The sequence below is a fragment of the Pipistrellus kuhlii genome, unplaced genomic scaffold, assembly GCF_014108245.1.
Source record: "Pipistrellus kuhlii isolate mPipKuh1 unplaced genomic scaffold, mPipKuh1.p scaffold_m20_p_39, whole genome shotgun sequence".
In the NCBI taxonomy this organism is placed as follows: domain Eukaryota; kingdom Metazoa; phylum Chordata; class Mammalia; order Chiroptera; family Vespertilionidae; genus Pipistrellus; species Pipistrellus kuhlii.
Genome location: NW_023425539.1, coordinates 1,041,882 through 1,059,676, shown reverse-complemented (window position 1 = coordinate 1,059,676; position 17,795 = coordinate 1,041,882). Strand labels below are relative to the sequence as shown.

At 50.9% G+C, this 17,795-nt stretch overlaps 1 protein-coding gene across 8 annotated transcripts in view; it reads right to left on the bottom strand.

The window, feature by feature from the left end:
* Window positions 1-17,795, bottom strand: part of SMG6 (SMG6 nonsense mediated mRNA decay factor) — a 220,618-nt gene that overhangs the window by 3,430 nt on the left and 199,393 nt on the right. For 7 of the 8 annotated variants that reach the window (XM_045570988.1, XM_045570989.1, XM_045570992.1 and 4 more), the window contains 4 exons: window positions 17,137-17,283; window positions 4,770-4,923; window positions 1,624-1,835; window positions 1,251-1,332 (listed from right to left, as the gene is read on the bottom strand). In XM_045570988.1, coding sequence (XP_045426944.1) covers window positions 1,251-1,332; window positions 1,624-1,835; window positions 4,770-4,923; window positions 17,137-17,283 — 595 coding nt within the window. Of the gene's footprint in view, window positions 1-1,250; window positions 1,333-1,623; window positions 1,836-4,769; window positions 4,924-8,662; window positions 8,847-17,136; window positions 17,284-17,795 lie in introns of those variants that run through there. The other variant, XM_036408514.2, reaches the window with a different exon arrangement.

The window sequence follows — 17,795 nt, the reverse complement described above, 5'->3', positions numbered from 1 at the left end:
AAATAGGGTTTGATTACACCAGCCGTTGCTGATGTAATTCTGATAGGGGCGGACCTCAGGATGGCAGTGGGTTCCTGTAGGCTGTTTGGGGTGAAGTGGGGAGATAGTATGGCCAAAGCCAAAATGTGTCTTTGCTAAGAACGAAACAGCTCTGAGCTGGGTGGGGCCGCACAGTGTCTGTGCCATACTTCCCAGCAAGGCCTTCTGCACGTTGCCTACCTCGCCCAGAAGGGGCCCCCTAGGAAGCAGGCTGGGAGCAGAGTTCAGGTTCCTGCTTGACTTATCCTGGACTCCTTTTTACCTTTGAATGTTCCAAATTTGGTTCTAAGGGGCAGTAGGTGCAAGCCATGTGGTAGGACCTGTCTGAAGAAGAGCAGTGTGGACTCATATCAACCCCTGGTACGGAGGCTGAGGCAGGAGTGAAGGCTGCACTAACGTGGGTGGGAGGAGCAGTAGGAAAGAAGTCAGTCCCCAGAGCAGCCTGGAAGCCATGATTAGGAAAATGAGCAGAGGTGGGTGACAACTAAAAGACAATGACAAGAGACTACATACACAAATGGTGAGAATATCAGCTCTGCAGATGACACTGAGTTAGGTGGTCCTAGAATTCCTTCCAAAAGCAATGTCAGACTCCTGGGAGTCAGGAGCAGAAAAACCTGAGCCTCACTGACTCCGGGGGGCTGTACAGGAAGTTCCAGGTGGAGTGAGGAGCTCAAACTCTCGCTCTCAACTCCAGCCGCCTGTGAAGCACTGCAGCTTACTGCAGGAGGGAGAGAAGAAAAAACCCACTACTCGCTGGGGAAGCACCTCCGCCCACGCCTGGCACAGGCAGACATCAGGGATGAACTAAGAGGATGAGCATGGCCCAGAGCAGGGACCACTGGGGACTGTCCTCTCAGAGCAGAGGGCTGGGCTCAGGAGACTGTGGCCAGAATAAGCTACACTGAATCATAGAGACATTCTTGCTGTCAGAGAACTCACTGAGGACCCAAGAAAGGAAATGGATGCACGCCGAGTGGGAAAGCTCACAGCCTGGGGCTGGCTTCCTGGGCTAGGCCCATCCCTACTTGGCCCACCTGACGTCTCCTAGGGGTGGGGGAGCCATGACACGAGGGTCTGACTGCCAGAGGGCAGGAAACTGAGCTTGCCTCAGCACTGACCTCCCTTTTTTCAAACTTCCCTGCAGCCGAGGATGGCAGGACAAGGTAAAGCCGGGGATGGGTGATCCTGAGGCAGAGGCAAAGCTGTACCTTTGTTGGTGGGCATGAAGTCCTTCGCCTTGTCTTTGCAGTAGTGAAGGCAGCAGGAGAGGATCAGGTCATCGTTGTTACCCTGGAGGAAGACAGTGTGAGGAGTGCTTCTGGGCAGGAGGGGGCGCCAGGCAGAGAAGGCACAGATATACTCTGCCTCTGGGGTGTTGGTCAGGGTCTCCTCCCAGAGTCCCTCCCCTCACGCCCAGCGGGCCCAACTGTGCCAAGAGTGACCTTCAGGACATGAATTCCCATCGCTGGGCCTCGGTGGCGGCTGCCCCTCAGCTGCTCACTGACTGACCTTCTTTTAGTCCCCTGCTCTTGGGACCCTGATCTGAAGGCTGGCTATCTCCCTTTCTGCTGGGGGTCTTACCAGCTGGCCAGTGATGTCCTCACTGCGGAAGGCGATGGATTCGAGTTCGTTGCCACGGCTGGTCAGGGCCCGCAGGCAAGAGTCCCGACTCTCAAATCGCCGCTCAAGGAACTCAATGGACTTCCGGGCCTTTTCCTGCACCACACGGGCATAGCCCCCAGCCCGGTGATCTGTCTCCTGACCCTTGGCCAGGCCATCCAGCTCATTGATCACTGAGGAGACACAGTTCCACAAAGCGTCAGCAGCAGCAATCGGCAATTACGTTCATCTTTGCCCTAGGCCTCACTTTCCCAGCCGGCCCCTTCCAGACCACAGGATCCATCTGCCCCCAAGAGTCTTCCAGGGAAAGTGGATGACCTTGGGAGGCAAGTAGCATCCCAGACTTTCCACAGTGCTCTCTCCTTTTTCTGCCTCTTCCTCCAGGCACTGAGCTTCTCCTGGGAGGAAGTTACGGGGATTTTCTGGGGCTGCTGTAGTCAGAGGAAGGAACCTGGCCCCTCTATTGCATTCCTTAGTTATAGGATCAAGTTGAAAGGGTTCCTCAGGAGAGGTAAGGGTATGGAGCACTCTTCCTCTCCCACATGGGCCCCCACCCACAGCAGTTCAAGAGGGGGCAAAGTTCTTGCCCCTTGCCCCAGCAGAGGGCAGGGAGGTTACCCAGAGGAACTCAGTAGTCATGGCCTCAGTGGTCATTGCAAGAGCCCTGGTATTCCCCCAAACCATGCCCTTGGCACATTCACCTCCTCTGATGCTGCACGTGTGTGCATGTGTGCCTGTGTGTGTGTGTGTGTGTGTGTGCCTGTCTGCCTGCCTGCCTGCCTATGTGTCTGGGACACGGCTTCATTTTCTGGTGAAGATTCTTTCCAAAATTCCAGCCAAAAGCCTGAGGTCAAGTGGGAAATATGCACTCCTTGGGGGCTCTGGGAGAGTTTGGGGTCTGAGGCCTCTCCTCGGTGCAATGATTCATGGCTTGGGGAATCAGCATGAGCTTGCTGTTCCATGGTGAGCCTGGCACTCACTGTCTGGGTATTCAGAGACACTTTCTGGAAAAGGCCCATGTGGGAACACACATACACACACACACACACACACACACACACACACACACACACGATGCCCATGCTTTCAGCAACCTGAGGCTACAGTGTCCACACAATGTATGGTTGATGTTGGGGAATAGTGGTAGATGGGTATACGGTACAGAAAACAGAACATCAAACACAAAAAACTGGTATTCCATCCCAAAATCTGCTTTCCTGCTTCCAAACTAAACAGGCTTCAAAGGGGAAGCTTGTTTGTGCTTCTGCACCAGGCGGGGCTTCTCAACGCTGGGGTCAGGCCTAAGGAGCACGGAGCAGGTTAAAGAGCACAAGAAACAAGCAGGCAAGGCTGTTGGCTTAACCCTTTGTGCTCTGGACATGGGGTGGGAGTCTACTGAGGGAGCCTCATTAAACAGGAGCTCCCTAGACAGCCCCTGAGAGTCCAAGGCCCTGCCCAGCCGAGAAAGGTTCAAAGAGGCTGGCCTGGACTGTTTTAACAGAGTTGTCATTTCCCAACGCCCCTCGGGGCCATCTATTTATTCGGCATGTATCCTCTGGGTTTTCGCATATATTTGCTCCCTCTCACTAAATCTGGCTTTCTCCACAGAACCATTAGCTTCTCCAAACCAAGGACTGTAGGTAGCCCTGCCATTCACTGGAGCACCAGAGACTAAGATCATTTACATAATAGGGGCCCAGTTCATGCTGATGAACAAAAGCTCTGTAGCCTGGGATGGTGTCACCTCTCTCAGTTACACCATTTCCTGATCATCTAGCAAAAAAGATGCCCAACTTACTTTCTTCCCCCGTGAAAATCTCCTGGTGGGAAAGCACAGAGATGCATTATCCTGAAAGCTGTCCCACCCAGGACCCAGCGAGGGAAGAGGGGAGTTGGAACAACAGGATGATCTTGCTGCTCTGCCTTCTGAAGAAGAGAAATCCTCTCCTTAGGTCTAAGAGCCTGGGTTTAAGAGGTTCTGGCCAGGCCACACGGGGAGGGGGAAGGAAGACAGGGAGGGTGGAGGCGGGACGAGGGCTGCTTCAGTGCCAACATTCTCAGGTGGTGCTAACGTGTTTCCCACAACCCCCCAGGGTTCTATAGCCTCTGCAGGGGCGGATGTTTCCTGCCCTTTGTTTCCACCCTCATCTGGCACTAAGACACTTGGGACTGGGAGGGAAGGCCCAATGGAACATCTTGGCATGGATGTCAGAGGTGGCTTGGCAGGCTGACTGCCAGTCTGGTGGCTTTTCCAGAGGACAGGGATCCCAAACTTGCTCCAAATGGCTGCTGAGAAGGACATTAACACAACCCTGGGCTTCCCAATCCTTTCTCAGACCCTCTCCCCCCTCAGCTACATTAGCCGTATCAGTTAGATTAGACGGGAGCCCCGAGCCCAGAGCCCATCCCGGGCCTGACCTACCACAGAGCTCCAGAACTCAGGGTGCCTAGACAGTCTCCTGGAGACAGCCCAGCTGGGCTCCTCTGGCCTGAGGATGGAAGCGAGCTAGCTGGGTTCTGAGATGCTGACCCTGCACCAGCACCAATGACCAGACAGTGGTAAGGGCCCAAGTGGCAGGAATCCACAGGCATGAGCCAAGGGCTTGCTCTGGAGGGTTTCTGTCAGCCTGGCCTTAGGGTGACATTGGCCAGAAGAATGCTACCTCGAACCAACAGAATGATCATGAAAAGCTACAAGACAATCAGACCAAAGGCATCTAACCACTTCAAAATCCTCCCAGCCTCCCTGCCAGACCACCCAGCAGCACTGCCGTTATCTGCCAGGGCTGAGTGTTTACCAATAACGGGAACCAGCTTTGCTGTTTTACTGCAAGCTTTATAAGGATAAAAACAAGGGCTGGGCTCATGCAGCCTCTGGTTGCTGGGACACAGGAGTACATTTGCTCAAGCAGTTTAAGCCACGGATCAGCCATAATAATTTGAACTGCTTTGATTATTAAACAATTTTCCTTGCCCCACACATTCCCTACTTCTCTGCAAATCCTGTCTTACACACACAGCAGGGCTCTGCCTGCCCGGCCACTGGGCTGGGGACGTGTGTAGAGGGGGCTGCTGTGCACGTGCAGGGCTGCTCTGGCATGACTCACCGATGAGGGGCACCACCAGGATGTACTTCCTGCTCTCCAGAAGCCGTGCCAGACTGGCCAGGTGGTCAATGAAGCCGTTGGTGTCTGGTACAAGGAACAAGGGTCTGATCTCGAGCTCCATCTGCCTCATCTGACTGTGGTCCTCCAGGACAGCCTACAGGGACACAGAACGGTGAGTGAGCCAAAGAGTGAGCAGGCAGGAGGGTGAGTGAGCCAGGCCCTGACTCCACAGTGTGTCAGCATCCTGCCCCCTGAACCTCTTTCCCCTCCAGAGGAACAGCTAGCCCCTGTCAGGCCTGAGGGACAGGCCCACGGGCTGGGCAAAACACTGCAATAAAAATGGACATAGACCAAATGGCCCAGGGAATGGGCGTGACTGAAACCCTGCCTAGGACTGAGAAAAGACCTGATGGTATTCAAAATAACAGGCTCTGAAAGTAAGGCCTTGTGCTAAAAATCTTTAAGGGCGTGTCTGGTTCTTTCTCAATTCAGATACTTTATATATTATATATGTGTGTGTGTGTGTGTGTGTGTGTGTATATATATATATATATATATATATATATATATATATATATCTCCGAAACAATTTGTATTTCAATTTATTTCACCATGTGTGGTTAAAAAAAAAAAAAAAAAAAAAAGCTAAATTCAAAGGCTACACAAAAAAAGTGATGCTGACAACTCATAATTAATCTCAAAGTCTCCCACAGAAGTAGGAGTCCACACGGGGTGACAGATTAGGGCCTGATCCGCATGTTTGCACAGAGAAAAACTCAAGATTGATCAGAACTGCCAACTCCCAATCCCCTGCTCCCCCTTCCCCTGCAGTGTCTCCTAAATATTAGTCTTTTGTGTTCTACTTGCACTCCTCTGCCATAACTCTGTACAACCTACACTTTTACTTACCTGATGTTTTCCTCTTTCTTTTTTTAATATATTTTACTGATTATTTACAGAGAGGAAGGGAGAGGGATAGAGAGCTAGAAACATCAATGAGAGAGAAACATCGATCAACTACCTCCAGCTCACCTCACACTGAGGATGTGCCCGCAACCAAGGTACATGCCTTTGACCGGAATCAAACCCAGGACCTTTCAGTCCACAGGCTGACGCTCTAGCCACTGAGCCAAACCGGTTTTGGCATGATGTTTTTCTTTAAATTGACTTTAAGTCAACTCATCTTTTGCTTAGCCTCTTTTTTTAAAAAAAAACCAATGTATTTTATTTTTTAATATATATTTTTTATTGATTTCAGAGAGGGAAGGAGAGGGAGAGAGCAACAGAAACATCAGTGATGAAAGAGAATCACTGACTGACTGCCTCTTGTACACCCCACACCAGAGACTGAGCTTGCAACCCAGACATGTGCCCCGACTGGGAATCAAACTGTGACCTCCTGGTTCACAGGTCGACACTCAACCACTGAGCCATGCCAGCAAGGTATTTTATTGATTGTAGAAAGGGAGAGAGAAATATCTATTTCTTGTTCCACTTATTTATGCATTCATCAGTTACTTCTTGTATGTGCCCTCACCAGGGATTGAACCTGCAACCTTGGCATACTAGGACGACACTCTGAGCTACCTGGCCAGGGCACTTAGCCTCTTTTTAAGCAACGACATCCATGGTACCAGGGGTTTGACAGCCAAATCACACATTTACTAGTGCAAACTAAATTCCCATAACGGAAAGTTTAAGTGCCCCTTATGCATCATCACTGAAAAGCCATCTCGTGTAGCACCTGTGGCCTGCGTACCACATCTTGGAAAGCAACGCCTCGTGCCTGTGAGTCTTACGACTGTGCACATCTTTCAGGGAAGCTCCATGCACATCTGGGAAAAGCCAATTTTCTCCAGTCTGACAGAGCCTTATGTGTGGCAGTGGCTGTGGGTATGCCTGTCACTACAGAGCAAGGTCACTATTGTGTGGCTTCCTCTTCTGGGGGCCATGGCCAAGAACCAAAATGATTTGCTGGCATCTGCCCAGATGGCGTGCTCCCAGTGTACAGAGCTGGAGGGCACTGACACAAACCTGGCGAGGGCCTGGAGAGCAGGTCCCAGCCCTGTCACGCCCTCTCATGGCTCACAGGGCCACAGGCACAGGCACAGGGCTGGGGAGAAGATGTGCGTGCCAAGTGAGATGGGGCCCACAGTGCTGGCCCTGGCCACTAACAGTCAGTGAGGAAGGTGCTCAGGTTTCACTGGCAATGACAGTAAAACTGAAAGGGCATGCCTTTGAATGCTGGGGGTGGCTTCTCTGTGACCTGCTGGGGACCTCTCCCTATGAGTAAGTCGTTGCTGCCACTGCCACCACAGCTGGTGGAAGGCACAAGCCACAGAACGCTGGCAAGCATGAGAAATTCGGCTGAGAGGCCCTGTCTGCTGGGACTATTGCTCTCACCTCATTCAGAGAAAGTGCCACTGCTGCTGGCCACCTTCCCAGGGGACTTGGGTCATTGTCTCTCCCCATGGGGCTGCCAACTAGAGGGTGACAGACATTCTGCCAATCTCAGCCTGGGCATTTTTAAATACTTAATTTTTTATCGAGATGTAACTGACATATAACGTGTAACGGCTTGGATATTCTGTAAGAACAGCACAGGGTCCCCCCTCAGGTGCAGTTAACAACCCTCCACTATTTCTCCTCTGGAATAAACTGCAGGAGCATCCACATCCCTGGTCCTCACTGTCCCAGCTCCTGGAGTTCTCTGCCCAGCTTTCCCACTGCCAGGAATGGTTTTCTCAGTGTCACAAGCCCGGAAGTATCTTTCTGGGTGAGAGGGACAGAATAAGCACCGACACTGGTGAGGAAGCAACAGGAGCAATGCCGTTTGTGGTGACAGGGCCTCAGGGCCCTAACTGAGCAGGGCATCTATGCCACGGCCCCACTGACTCCTTTCACATCTCAGTTTTTCTGTCTCCAGAAATGACTCTCCGGCCTGGTTTGCCTCTAAGGAAGTGGAACTGGCTGTCAGTTTTGACTGTGAAGGAGCTCCTAAGACCTTATCCCATCAGACATTGAGAGCTGGCAACAGGCAGAAGGGTCTTTTTTTTTTTTTTTTAATATATTTTATTGATTTTTTTACAGAGAGGAAGGGAGAGAGATAGAGAGCTAGAAACGTCGATGAGAGAGAAACATCGACCAGCTGCCTCTTGCACACCCCCTACCGGGGATGTGCCCGCAACCAACGTACATGCCCTTGACCAGAATCGAACCTGGGACCTTTCAGTCCCCAGACCGATGCTCTACCACTGAGCCAAACCGGTTTTGGCCGGCAGAAGGGTCTTTAGGCCAGTTGGCCAAGGGAAACTGGGGGCTAGCTGAGCTACTTGTGTGTTCTGATGACAGGACAGAAGCAAAATCTAGGAGCAGGGTCAAGGGAAGCAGTCCGAGTTCTCTGAGCTCTGGCTCTGGGCCAGAAAGGTGAACAGAGGCCACAGCCTCTTAGGGAAGTGGCAGCCTTGTTGGTTCCCCAGGGGTGGGGTGGGATCAAGCTGTTTGAGGGTGGTCAGAGCTGTACTGCCATCATCCGGTCCCAGGGACACCCGCAGACAACTTCCCTTAACCTGGCTCTGCCCAGTGAGTCACCACACAACTGCTTCCTGTTCCCCACATGCCCTCATGGAGTGAAGGAGATAAAATGAAGCTGATCTCTCTCCTCCTGGGGTACCAGTGGGCTTCTGGGGGCGAGGGGGTTCATACATTGGTCATGAGACTGACCCAGTCTCCTCCAAAGAAGGGCAGACTAAGAAAGGATCGGGCGTCTGCAAGCCCTTTCTGTGGGTGTCTGTGTTTCCGGCCCTCTCTGAGTGGCGGTGTGTGTGTGTGTGTGTGTGTGTGTGTGTGTGTGTGTGTTTAGCATTTGCCCTCCCAACTTTTCCAGATTTTACCCGTCAGATTCCTGGCAGCTGTGCACGGCGCCTGTGCCGGCCGTCACGTCCCATTCCGATCTCTGGGTCGCACGGTGAGAGAAGGACACAGGATGCGCAGGGAGTGAAAAAGTGATGTCGGTGGGGAGAGTGCCAAGTCCCCAGTCACAGCCTGGGACGCTTGGGGAGAAGGGGAAGCATGCTGCTGTGGAGTTCAGAGGCCGGTAGTGAGATTTATTTTTGTTTGTATGAGTAAAAAGCTGCAGAAGCCTCTGGTAGGGGGTGAGGGGGGCACAACTGGAATGCTGTGATTCAGACAGACTGGCCCTGGCCTGGAATCCAGTGTGCTGACCCGGAAGGAGAGCTGCACAGGAGCTTAGACTGGCTACAGTGGTCCTAGGACTATGAACTGGGAAGAAGGGAAAGCTTTAATACTTTGGATCAGACTGGTGGCAATAAGGACTAAGTTGTAATAAAGTGTGAAAGAGAAAACTTAATTCTGTTTCTGGGACGAGCTAAGTAACCAGCTTTCTCTGAAGCAATGGAGTGTCCTTCAGCAAGCTGGTGGGAACTGGGAGAGAGAGAATCCACAATAACATCCAATGAGGAAACTGACAACTGTGGGTTCCCAGGAGCGGCTCTTTTAGAGGCTAAAATTTCTTTATTTTTAATTTATTTTTATTGATATCAGAGAGGAAGCGAGAGTGAGAGATGGAAAAACCAATGATGAGAATCTTTGATTGGCTGTCTTCTGCACACCCCCTACTGGGGATCGAGCCACAATCCCAGTTTGTGCCCTGACCAGGATTGAACCTGGGACCCTTTAATCTGTAGCTCTATCCACTGAGCCAAACCAGCTGGGGCTAACTTCCTTCTTCTAGACACTGGAGATGATTTGGGGATGCTAACCCACTGAAAACTGAGACACTCAGAATTACAAATAAAGGTAATGCAATTAGTTCACAAAGGAATTCTGGGAGTGGAGACCGGTTCGTAAGACCCTAGGTGTTCCTTCTCCTTAGCGCTCCTCCGGGAGGGAGGCTGCTTCCTTTCTTCTCCAGGGCGAGGGACTAATTTACTCCTGGGTCTCTCTGGGCGGGCAGAGCAGTGTCTTCACCAGAAACGAGTTTTGTTAACATAGCAAATTTCCACAGTCACCTCGTATGTTAAAGCATCTAGCAAAGCGGCTGATACATGTATTAGCAGCTAAACAAAGCTCAGTTTCCTTTCTTCCTGCCCTGCTCCATTTTCCAACTTCTATAGAACCAGGAGGGTAAATATCTGGGGAAACCACTAGGGAGCAGAGCTGGAGGGGAAGGGGCCAGGCAGAGGGCTGTTCATTTCTATATGAGACTCCTGGTACTCCTGTTGTTGATTTTAACTACGTATTGGTACTTTTAAAAATAAAAAACAGAAATGAAATAAAAAATAGGAGTTGGTAAGATAACCACCAATAGCACAGGAGGCAATTCCTTCTTGAGCTGTAGAAACCAAAGGGAGCAGATACTGCATTTGCTCTAGAAAGCAAGCAGCCGCCCCGGGGAGCAGGACACTGAGCACCGAAGTCTGGTGCTCATGAGAAAGTTGTGATTAGGATCCCTTCTCTAGAGGCCCAAAGTCAGTATCATAGAGCTTAACATACCCTTTCTTTAAACTTTTATGTATTGATTCTAGAGAGAGGGAGAGAAATTTCAATTTGTTATTCCACTTATTTATGCATTCACTCGTTACTTCCTGTATGTGCCCTGATCTGGAATTGAACCCAAAACCTTGGTGTATTGGGACGACATTCCAAACAACTGAGCTAGCTGGCCAGGGCTACTTGGTTTCATTTTTTAAAAAGTATATACATTTTATTGATTTCAGAGAGGAAGGGAGAGAGAGAGATAGAAATATCAATGATGAAAGAGAATCACTGATCGGCTGCCTCCTGCACGCCCCCAACTGGGGACTGAGCCCGAAACCCAGGCATGTGCCCTTGACCAGAATCGAACCTGGGATCCTTCAGCCTACAGTCTGATGCTTTAACCACTGAGCCAAACAGGCTAGGGCTCATTTTTAAAGTTGTAAGCATGATGACTTCCTTGCTATTTCTGACAGTTTTATGAGGACTGATCTTATTTTCAAATTAGACTGTAAGGAGCTTAAGGAGAGTTGCCTTTTCTTAGAGTTTCTTTAACAACACCTTGCATATAGATTGATATATCACAGGTACTCAGTGAGCTTAAATCACATACTCTCAGGGTTGAAGGCACTATAAAGACTGAATTTTAGCCTGATTGGCATGGCTCAGTGGTTGAGCATTGACCTATGAACTAGGAGGTCATGGCTTGATTCCCAGTCAGGGCACATGCCCAGGTTGCGGGCTAGATACCTAGTGTGGGCTTTGTTTCTATCTCCCTCTCCCTTCCTCTCTGAAATCAATAAAAATTTATTTTTTAGCCGAAACCGGTTTGGCTCAGTGGTAGAGTGTCGATCTGCGGACTAAAAGGTCCCAGGTTCGATTCCAGGTCAGGGGCATGTACGTTGGTTGCGGGCACGTCCCCGGTAGGGGGTGTGCAGGAGGCAGCTGGTCGATGTTTCTCTCTCATCGATGTTTCTGGCTCTCTATCTCTCTCCCTTCCTCTCTGTAAAAAATCAATAAAAGATATTTAAAAAAATAAAGTAATTTGTTAAAAAAAATTATTTTTTAAAAAGATTGACTTTTATCTAACAAGTCAATTTTATTCTGAGAATGCCCAAGAAGTGTGCCCTTTCTTACTTTCTTTTTAAAAAAATATATTTTATTAATTTTTTACAGAGAGGAAGAGAGAGGGATAGAGAGTTAGAAACATCGATGAGAGAGAATCATCGATCAGCTGCCTCCTGCACACCCCTTACTGGGGATGTGCCCGCAACCAAGGTACACGCCCTTGACCGGAATCGAACCTGGGACCTTTCAGTACGCAGGCCAACGTTCTATCCACTGAGCCAAACCGGTTTTGGCCTTTTTTAAAAAATATACTTTACTGATTTTTTACAGAGAGGAAGGGAGAGGGATAGAGAGTTAGAAACATCGATGAGAGAGAAACATTGATTAGCTGCCTCCTGCACCCCCCCTATTGGGAATGTGCCCACAACCAAGGTGCCCTTGACTGGAATCGAAACCGGGACCTCTCAGTCTGCAGGCCGTCGCTCTATCCACTGAGCCAAACCTGTTAGGGAGTGCCCTTTCTTAATACAATAGTAAGCGAGTGACAGGGCCTGAGCATGACACCTCTGAACTTGCTCCAAGCAGCGGCCTAAGGTATTCCAGCCAACAGGCTGCCAGTGCTGTGAGAGAATAGAACCCTGTGGGTGCTGGGGAGCCAGGGAGACGAGAAGCTGAAGCAAACCGGAGGCCCAGGCCATAGTTTGCGGAGAACCTGGAAAAGGCTCTGGAACAGGTTTGAGTGAGGAGGGCGGTTGCCCGACTCCACAGACTGATGTGCTTTCCTGCCCTGGTGTGAACGTGCCCCTGGCCTGGTAGTCTGCACTGGCTCCCACCCTGCCTCCGACAGCTAGGAGCCAGGGCTGAGTGTCTGTCTTCCGCTAGCTTCCATACAGGTGTGGGGGGCTCTGTGCATGCCCCATTGTTCCACAGTGCCCCCCCTCCAGCTGGGTGGCAGTGTGAATGGGCTGCAGCTATATTTAGAGTAAAACTCCTGGGGCCATCACAAAGGAGTGACCGCATCTTCAGGAGGGTGGGTGGGTGGGAAGGGGACAGGGGAGTGAAGCTATTTTCAGAACACATGTCATTGCTGGCTTCAGAGCAAGACTGTGGCCATAATGCGAAGGGAAACAATAGCTGTGGCCAGAGGAAGAGCCTGTTATGTTTCAGGTGGGATGTTTGCAACTGCTCAGGAAGCCTGACCCCGCCCGACAGCAGCACAAATCACAGCAAAGCTTCATGGAGGCAGAGAGGAGGCGGGGGTTCACAGGGCCAGGGCCAGTACGAGGTGCCAAGAGCCACGCCTCATGCCTGGAGGAGGATTTTCAGTGACTGCTGTGCACAGGGGGCCTGCTTAGGAATGAAACACTTCTGACCAATTTCCCAGACAAACTATGTACCCTGCTGTGGTCTCTGGACACCTCCCAAGAAAGGCAATGGGAATGAAAAGAACTGGAAAGGTGGGAAGTGGCAAGGTGGTCAGAACCAACCCAACATGAAGACAGCTGTCTCAGGCAACAAGCAAAGCCAAGGCTGAGCTCGAGAGGGTGACCTCAAAGCCCAGGTGGGCGGATTTGGCCCCCTAGCATCCAGGGGCCTGCCTGGGAGCCGGGCCTCCAGCTGCACAGGCCCTGAGCGCTGCCCACACCCCTTTTCTGACCTCCAGTCGGCCCCACTTACCAGCCTCTGTGCAATGCCGGAAGCAGGGAAGGACAGGCTGTGAGGTACGGAGGGAGGCCAGGCCCCACCTCCCCCAGCCCCACAGATGAGCTTGGGGCCAGGGGTCTAGGTTCAAGCAGGGAAGTGGGGGTGTGGCTACAGCTCCAGATCTCAGTTGGACTTTATAGCCGTCATGGGGGCCAGGAGGATTTTTTTCAACCCCATCTTCTTATCCCCCTCCCCAAACATGTGTGGTTCCTGTTTTGCTGCATCTGTAAAAGGCGCTGGGAGCTGGGGACTTGCCTTACACCTCTCGGTTAACACCCCTGGAGACTGATGGAGTTCAGAGCAGTGTAATTTACAGCCCATCTCTCCCATCTTAATTCACTCGATGCTCTTCTCTTCCTTATTGTATTAGTGTGACCCAGGTACCTGCCAACAATAATGGCCTCTCTAGCTAGGAGCCTCTCCCCCACTCCCAGGACAATTTATACCTTTTCCTTGGGATTTTCCCCCTTTAAAGTAAACAAAAAGAGGAAAAATAAGAAAAGGTTAACATGGGTTTGGAGCGCTGCAGCCCCGTGGTTCTGGGCAGGGAGCCAATGGCCCGAGGGCACACACATGTGTGTGCTCTCCCAGAAGGGCCTTCACCGGCCCTGTTTTACAGCCACCTCGGCACAGACTCCAGGGTTCACGCATATGGCCAGACAGATGTGTCTGGCTTACGTTCAAGGCTGGAAAATGAAGAATTATGGAAGTGAAGGGCCCCGGGCATTAAAGTGGGGGGGGAGAAGGGAAGGGGGGAATTTTTCCTCTGCTGAGAAATCCTCCTGTGGCTGTGAGGCTGGAGGAAGAAGGCTGACAGGAGGCAGGGCCGCCAGCAGTGGTTCATGTGGGGCCTGTTCTTAAAGGGGCAACAGCAACCCCAGCCTTGGTCAAACCACAGCAGGCCCTCGGTGCCTGGGCCTGAGCAGCCTACTCTAAAGGAGGTGGCAGGGAGAACAGGCTTTCGGACAGGGGCAGTCGCTGGCGCTGGAAGTCAAGCTTCATACAAGACCTCCTACTTGTAAGGTGCTGCTTGTCCCTGGAGAGGCAGAACTGAACACGGCGCTCCGGACAAGGCCACGTCCCCAAGCATATGCTCCCACAGCATCCTGTCCTTCTCTTCTCACTCGCCCTTCACACCACTGGCTTCTCCACTCCACTGCCTTGTACACGATGGGATGGGGCATTTGTTCCCTCCTGAGCCCCCTGACCACCTTACTAAACTGAGCTGAAGATAGGATACCCTATTCTAAGGAGTTCACAGTACCGTGGAGGAACAAGTCCAGAAATAAGTGTAACATGAGATGCGATGTAAGTGTCACAAATGAAGTATAAATCAGTGCCACAGGAACACCGAGCAAAGAGAGATTAAGTCCTCCTGGGGGGAATCAGGGAGAGCTTCACAGGGGAGATGGAGTTTCATCTGAGGATTGAAGGAGGAATAGAATTTCAACAGGTAACAGGAAATGTGGAGTGGGAAAAAGGGAACAGCATGAACCAAGATCCGAGAGTGGGGAAGGAGAGAAAGGTAGTATTGTCCAGGCTGGAGGGCCTCAGTCTGGGCAGGCACTTTACATGCACTGTCATCCTAAGGTCTGAGGTAGGTGCTGCTACCACTTTCGTTTTATAGATGAGGAAACGGGCTCGGAGAAGTTAAACAATTTGCCCAGTGTGATATAAAGATACGGGCTCAAGGGGTTTGGGAGGAGGTTGTGAACACACAAGAAAGCCTTGAATGCAATAAGGATTCAGCCAAGCAAAGGCTCTGATGATTTCTGAGCAGGAGAATGGCTCTTCTGGGAAGAGAATGAGGAGGACCTGTAAGGTGCACCGGGGGCAGTGAATGTGCATGCAGGCAGTGGGTGGGCTGCACTATTGCAAGAGGTGTCATTTGCAGGCTACAAGGTAAGCAGCACCCCCTGGAGTTGTGTGACAGAGGCCTTGCTGCTATAACCCCTTAGTACCTGGCCTAGACTAGCAGTAGTGGCAATGAGAAGAGAGAGAGGGGAATAAATGAGTGAACAGATAGATTTGATTAAAAAACAAACAAACAAAAAACAGAACAAAAAATTAAATCAGATCCAAGGGTTAAAACTCAGTGAGGAATTTAAGATGATGCTCTAGTTGCTACCATCTATTATGTTACTCAATGAATACCTGCTGAGTGCCAACTCTATGCGCTGAGACTAAAAGTAACAGAAAGAAGGAGGATACCAAGCAAAGGATAATGGTGAGGAAGCCTGAGTCAGAGAGAGAGAGAGAGAGAGAGAGAGAGAGAGAGAGAGAGAGAGAGAGAGAGAGATAGATAGATAGATATAGGAGGGTTCACTTGTTAACTGAAGCTGGGGGAAGGCAGCTTCAGGGTCCAATGCTACAGGGAAGTCAACTATGATGGGGATTGAGATTTACAAAGGCAGGTACTTGGTGACTATGACACAGATTATATAGTTGCTGAGTGCAGAAATCAAGAAATGGAGGTGGTGTCCTAGCCGGCTTGGCTCAGTGGATAGAGCGTTGGCCTGTAGATTGAAGGGTTCCAGGTTCGATTCTGACCAAGGGCACATGCCTGGGTTGCGAGCTCCATCCCCAATGGGGGGTGCAGGAGGCAGCCGATCAATTATTCTTTTTCATTGTTGATGTTTCTCTCTCTCTCTCCCTTCCTCTCTGAAATCAATAAAGAAATCAATATATTTAAAAGAGAGGGGGGAAAAAACAACAATGGAGGTGTGAGTATAGGTAGAACTTTTGGTAAGACCGATGGTGAGGAAAAAAAGAACCACAGGACAGGCAGGCAGACAGCGTGAGGAAGAAGCTGCTTAGTGGGTGACAACAGAGACCACAGGAGGGCTGAAGAGGCAGCCCTCCCGGAGTGATGGTGCTGGCAGAGGGATCACACGCTGGGTTCCAGTATGCAGGGGACATAAATATATCTAAAGAACGATGGATCCAAACTGGTGCTTATTCCCTGCTTAGGCCAGGGCCCTGTACGATGGGTGATCAGAACAGTATTAGACCACAATGACCATTTATAAAGCACATTCTGTGTGCCACGCACTGTGTGTGCTAAGCACTTTACATGGGCCGGTTTTTGTAGGCGTCACAGCAATTCTAAGAGGTAGGTGCTGTTACCACTTTCACTTTGCAGACGCGGAAACAGGCTCTGAGAAATTAAACAATTTGCCAAGAGTCACAAAGCTAGTTAAGTGGTGGAGCCCAGACCGTAGTCAGTTCTGCTTGACCTCATGCGCTGAGGCCTCTGCCAAAGGTGAGGGGTGTCTGAAAAGAGCTGAAAACAGATGTTCTAAAGGGGCCTGATGCTTCCCATGCGCAGTTAAATGGGAGAGTGTGACTGGCTCTTCCCTGTCTGTCCTGAGGAAGTGAGCGTACAATGCAAGCAGGCAGACCTGGAAGAGCCATACGAAAAACTTGCTGGCCAGGCTGGGTGGCTCGGTTGTTGGAGTGTCCTCCCATGCACCAAAAAGGTTGCAGGTTCAATCCCCAGTCAAGGCATATACCTAGGTTGGCTGACTCGATCCCCCATCGGATTTGATCCCTGGTCGGAGCAAGTATAGGAGGCAACGGATAAATGTTTCTCTCAGTCTCTCCCTTCCTCTCTCTGGAACCAATAAGCATGTCTCTGGGTGAGGCTTAAAGAAAAAAAGGAAAAGAAAAGAAAAACTTGCTGGAAGTGGAGGTATGGGTCCACAGAGGGCTGATGGTGGAAGAATCCTTGTGTGGCAATCAAGCAGTTTCTCTCTGGGAAGGTTTAGAGGTCTGCAGAGGGGCTTGGCCTCACACTGGGAATCCAGATAAGCAGACCGTGGCCATGACCTTCTTCCCCCTGAGAACAGGTGTTCTCAACAGAGAGTCCCTGGCCTCTCTGGGAGCGAACGGATAAGGTTCAAGGGGAACTTCACAACTTAGATCCCAGGAGGAGGGAGCCTCCTGGCACCAAATGTGCTACTAGAACTTAGTGACAGAAGAAGAAAACAGGTTGGAACCAGACACGTGAGCCTCTTCCCGAGACGATCCTTCTTACCCCAGCTCTGTACTCACATCCCCTCATGCCCCTGAGGGGAGCCACCCCCCATGCAGGCCCCACCTGGATCTTTTCTTGGCGACGCTGCTGCTCGGCTATCTTCCTGGCCAGGGCCAGCTTCTTGGCCCGAAGCTCCTTGATGTCATCCTCGCCCCCGCTGCCTTCAGCCTCTGAATCTTCTTCAAAGTCTTCAATCACCACATCCTCCTCCTTTGGGTGGCGAAACAGGCCAGGAGAGAGAGGATACTGTGAGCCCATGACACTTACCAGACCCACTTTTCTATCCTTCCCACACCCCCGCTCCATGGTCTAAAGTAGGGGTGTCGAACTCAATCAGAGAAGGGGCCAAAATCTAAAATCCAGCCTAAATCGCGGGCCGAATGGTTTACTGAACAGTCATAAACTGTCATTGTGATGGAAACGCAGCGGAGTGCAGTGATGACAGCGCAGTGCGGGCCACATTGCAAGGCCTGGCAGGACGGATTTGGCCCGCGGGCCTTGTGTTTGACACATGTGGTCTAAAGCATTTCTTACAAAGGGTCCCCAGGTGTCAGTGGTAAAGTTACTCCCTCCCCCACCAGTTGCTCCCTTTTGTGCTCTAGGACTCTTTCTGAATGCCAGAGTCAGAGACCCTGTCACATGATCAGTCACTCTCACAGACAACTTTCATGCTTCTACTCACAGCTCTTCATTCTCCTTTGCCCACACTCATGAAGTCAAAA